Below are 4935 nucleotides of genomic sequence, written 5' to 3'. Positions count from 1 at the left end.
GACACGAGGCTAAACCATAGGTTTCCACCGCACAGTATTGAAAGCAACACTCCAGGGAAGCTTTTTAACATTGCCATTGTCATAAAATGGAGGGTGGCAATGGGGAAAGGGGGATGGGGTTTCCGGGCTTCACAGTTTCTTACCTAGCAGCCTCTGTAGCAAAGCATGGAGAGGGAGGGACACATGGAGAAGCTGACACTGGGCTCTTCAGTTCCACTGAGAAATGTCTTGTTTCGCTCCCCCCTCCCTTTTTAACCCTCTCCTCCCTTCCCTTCCCCAAGGTGCGTACGTGTGCGCACCCACGCACCCACCCACCCCCCTGAAAACCTAGGAACCCGATCTGCCCATTGCTCTACATTCTCTACCCACACAGCCAGTCCGGGATTCCGGAGATTAGAACGGCTTGGTCGCCGCAATCAGGCCCACCGTTCCTGTCAGTCCCCCCTGGTCCCTCACCATGTGATGGCTTTGGATGCATCAAGATCAAGGGCAGCTCCACACCGACGTCGCTGCGAGGATTCCAAAGAAGAGTCACAGATCTTCCTCTGAGGCCACTCCTGAAACCTCTCCCCCTCGGTTTTCTGGTCCTGGGATGTCCTCGGGCTCTCCTTTGGCCCACTTTTGATCTCCTTATGTCCTCACCTTCCCCTTCTTGCTCCGTCCCCTCCCCCCACAGCTTCCTCATGGAGTCTCTTACCTGGCTATCAGGTCACCAAGGATGCTGAGGGTAGAATGACATGGTAAAATTAGCAGCTGGAAATGGAAAGTGGCAACCTAGTTTTCCTGGGGGATAAGGGATCATAAGGCCAACTCAGCCACAGGAGAGGTTTCTGGAAGGGAAGGTAGCTTGCTCACTGAGCACACAGGTTTTGGGAAACTGGTCTGGGAGAAGGGATGGGAAACAGCTTGACTGGGTCAGTCCAACGGGAGGGAAAACAAGTGTGGATCCCTGGCCCCTGCCCAGACAGACCCTGAACTATCACTCACCCTCCACCGGACACCATCAGGTTGACTCTCACTTTGTAGGACACCAGGATCCCCAGGAGCTCCTTGTCCATTCCAGGTTGAAGACTGGAGGTGGTAGTATTAATTGTTGTGTGTTTGTTATAGGGAGGGGAGTAAAGCATTCTTTCCCTCAGTCCCTTCCTGTGCAGCCTTCTCACAGACCTTCCAAGCTCTCATCTCTCCTACTCACTGAAATTCCATTTCTATTCCTAAAGTCCAGTTTTACCATGTCACCCTCTGCTGAAGAGCCACTTGGTGTGGCTTTCATGACCCTTAGCAAACTGGCTTCACCCAGCCTCTCTAACTTCTTCTGCCCTGATTCCCTAATACCAGGGATACAACCTAAGCGGGCCCTCTCTCCATGCTCAGAACATGCCATGCAGTTTCCCACCTTCTGGCCTTTGCCTATGCTGTGCTCCCAATCTAGAATGTCCTTTCCTTCCTCTGTTTCTGTTGCTATCCAGATCCTACATGTGCCTCAAGATCTAGCTCATTCAGGGGCGCCTGTGTGGCTCAGTTGGTTGAGTGACTGCCTATGGCTCAGGTCATGATCCCGGAGTCCCAGAATTGAGTCCTATCACGGAGTCCTGCAGCAGACTCCCCGCTCAGCAGGGAGTCCGCTTCTCCCTCTGACCCTCTCCCCTCTCAAGCACTCTCTCACTCTCTGTAAAATAAATAAAATCTTTAAAAAAAAAAAAAAGGTATAAGTCATTCAGTCTCCTCCAGGAAGCTCTCTCCAGCTCTGCCATCTTCTTTTAACTTCTATTGAATTTCTAATCTGAACCACGTGTACAAACATTTAACCTTTAGATTGCATTGGCTTTCCTCTTTGTTCCCTGCCTAGGCCATAAATTGACTGAAGGCAGAGGCTGTCTAAAATGTCTTTGTATCCTCCCACATTGCTTAGCATAGGAATGAGCATGTAACAGGTGCTCCCTGAAAAACTCACTGATTGGAAAATAAGACACAGAAAACTGTAGGATATTGGGAAAGTCTCTTCATGACTCTGGAATACTGATCCTTTATAAAATCATACTGTTTGGATGATTTCTGAGGGTCTTTATAGTAGTAACAATCTATAGCCTCAAGATTGATGAGGTATGGATAAATGTAGGGGACAAATAACATTCATCAGATGGTGGCAGATGGCTTTTGGTAGAAGACATACCTAGCACTAGGGCCTTCAAAGACATAGGACCAAAATGAATGATTGGGCAGAATTCTACCAATTCCTATTATGTCATTCTCCTTCTTTTGGTCGTCCTCCTCCTCCATTTCTCATCTCCTAGTCTTTCACTTCTAGACATGCATGAGCTTTTTGAGCTGCAGAGTATTATACAACACAGGGAATTATCCTCACTGCTTCTTCTTTTGCTCCCTGTGACCTAAGCCTGGGCATTGGTCCCATGGGCATTATTTAGCTTCCTGATGGCTTTCAGGCCTGCAGCGGTCTCTGAACACTGGCCTAGGGACATTTTAAAAAAATGGGTAGGCTTCCTTAACAGGTAACAGCTAAGAACTGTATGCACAGCATGAAGAATGGGTAAGGGGATGGTACATGGAGGTTGGGCTTCACGTGTGAGCTTACATTGTGCTGGAGGCTAGATTGGTATCGCCGTGCTTGAGTTTGCCATCCAGCGCCAGGCCCTGTTTCTGGCAGTTGGGAGCCAGGAGCGGAGTTACTTCGAAGCTCTTAGAAAAACTGGAGTTAGCACCTATAGTCTCCCTTTAAAAGAAGAGAAGAACTTAGGCTAGGCTTTGCCAGTTATGCGTACTTTAATTCCCAAGGCCATATTGCACAATTCCATAAACCTACTGGAGTAGCCAAGAGAGTGGGCATGTCCAACTGTGGAGAGTGGGAACACTTTTCTCTGGTGGGAAATCCTTATGCCCCTGATCTCCCCGAGTTTTGATGGTCCTCTTGTGGGTATCCACCCTCTAGTTCTCCTGGGAATCCCTCTTATTCTCTCCAGCACTCATCTTGACTTTCCTCAGTCGTGGGTTCTTACCCTCTTCCTTCTTTCCCCAACCCCCTCCTTTGCCTCTAGTCCCTGACACTTTTCCCACCAACCCACCCCTTGGCTCTCTTGCCCCCAGCCCCGGTGCCAGCTCACGTGAACTCCTGGATGAACACGGTCTTGGTGTACTTGTCTAAGGAATACAGGACAACGTCTGTGATCTGGTCAACTGAACAGCCGGGGAAAAGCACGTGACTATAATCATTCAGTCTTCCTCAAAACCCCAACTCACTGCCCTTAGATGTGACCCGACATATGGGTACAGTATGCATGTTGTACTGAGATGCGCTTGTGGGCAAAGAAAGATAGGCATTTTGGTAAGCTTGCATTAGAGAGAAAGTCTAGATGAATGCAGACTGCGTAAGTGAGGCAGCATTTTGGAAAAAGACCCGTGGATTAGGAACCAGGTGCAGGGGGAATAGGAAAAGAAGCTCACCTGAAATCTTGATTTTTTTGATGACCTTGTTGGTGCAGTTGTTGATAGAAATGTTGACAGAGATGGGTTTGCCGTGGTAGTGAACCTGAAGCAGAGGGAGAGGCTTATCATGAGGCTGGAGGGAGAACCCTTAGATCGAGACCCAGAATTCCTGCTTCCTTAACAGTGTTGCTGCCCTGGCTTCCGTCTCTGGCTACCCAAGAAGGAAATCAGTGAAGGATCAGAGTTTTGGAGGGGTTTCAGGGTAAGAGGTCAGGAAGTGGGGTTCACAAACCTCCCTGTCCATCGAGGCCTGCAGCTGTAGGGGCTGAGCTGACAGAAGGAAGCGACGGGTCGTCTGGGCACAGGGGCCAGGGCCTGGTTCTGGGGGTGCAAACTGTATTTTCCGAACCACCAGCCGCACGGAGTCTCTGAGTAGAGGCCAAGAGGTTAGCCAACACATCTCCCTGGGGACTCACAGACTTTTTTCCATGCCAACGGCATGGCCTGGTCCTTGCTTGGGGTGGGGTGGGGGTGGAGGTGGCGTAGAGCTTCCCCCAGAAAATTCCTCTAGACCCTCAGTGGAGGCATCCATACCATGAGTCGGTGAACAATGGCTCACTGGCCAAATGTGGCCTGCTGCCTGTTTTTGGATGGCCCACAAGCTGAGAACGGTTGTTGCATTTTTAAATGGTTGAAAAAATTCAAAGAACGATAATATTTCATGACATGTGGAAATTATATAAAATTCTAATTTTAGTGTCTATAAATAAAGTCGTATTGGAAGACAGCCCGGCTCATTCATTTACATACTGTCTCTGCCTGCTTTCACACTACAATGGCAGAGTTGAGTAGCTGCAACCGAAACTATAGGGCTGGCAAAGCCAAATTATTTAGTTTTTGGCCCTTTCAGGGGAAGCTGGCCGACTGCCCTGGAGCAAGGAAGAGAAGCCAGAGGGGAAATCAGAGCTGGACCTCTGAGTCGGCTGTGATGCTACTATGGAGGTTACAAGTAGGGCTCTTTCAGTCCTGGTATCAGGATCTGTTTCTTAGCCCAGTCTGGAGGCAGGGGTTTTGAAGAGGACTAAAGACTACCTCTTGGAGATTTTCTCCTCCAGGTTTTCAGCACAGAAACTCTTCACTTCAAAGTCAATCCCACAGGCCTGCAAGGGGGCAGGGGCAAAGATAACTCATTTCTGACTATCCTTTCCTCTTGGGTCTCTAATGAAATGCCTGACCCCATCTCTTAGGGGTCTGTTTCAGCAGTCTTGTCCCCCTGTCCACCTGCCCCTCTTCCTGGTATTGACTATCTCTCTCCCTTTCTCAGAACCCAGACCTTACCTTTCCAGCATCTTCAGGCCCTGGCTGCAGCGTCACTGAACAGGGAAGGTTAACAGCCATCTGGGGAATCAGGAAGAGGTCAGCAAACAGGAGAAATAGGGAACCCCTTCCTCTGTTTTCCCTCTTTAGCTTCCCCTCTTAATCTCCCCCTGGAAA

At 49.3% G+C, this 4935-nt stretch overlaps 1 protein-coding gene across 1 annotated transcript; it reads right to left on the bottom strand.

Moving 5' to 3' along the window:
• Positions 1-456: 456 nt before the first annotated feature.
• On the bottom strand, positions 457-4839 carry LOC132008929 (arrestin-C; the record flags this gene model as incomplete). Its single annotated transcript, XM_059387403.1, has 9 exons — positions 457-509; positions 698-721; positions 988-1071; positions 2594-2731; positions 3120-3192; positions 3460-3544; positions 3734-3869; positions 4534-4601; positions 4780-4839. Coding segments are annotated over 9 exons (721 nt in total), but the record flags the coding sequence as incomplete, so codon positions are not given.
• Between the last annotated feature and the right edge of the window lie 96 nt (positions 4840-4935).

This window comes from Mustela nigripes, unplaced genomic scaffold (genome assembly GCF_022355385.1).
Source record: "Mustela nigripes isolate SB6536 unplaced genomic scaffold, MUSNIG.SB6536 HiC_scaffold_2246, whole genome shotgun sequence".
In the NCBI taxonomy this organism is placed as follows: Eukaryota; Metazoa; Chordata; class Mammalia; order Carnivora; family Mustelidae; genus Mustela; species Mustela nigripes.
The sequence above is the reverse complement of the archived record's forward strand: the minus strand, read 5'-3'. Positions and strand labels throughout refer to the sequence as shown.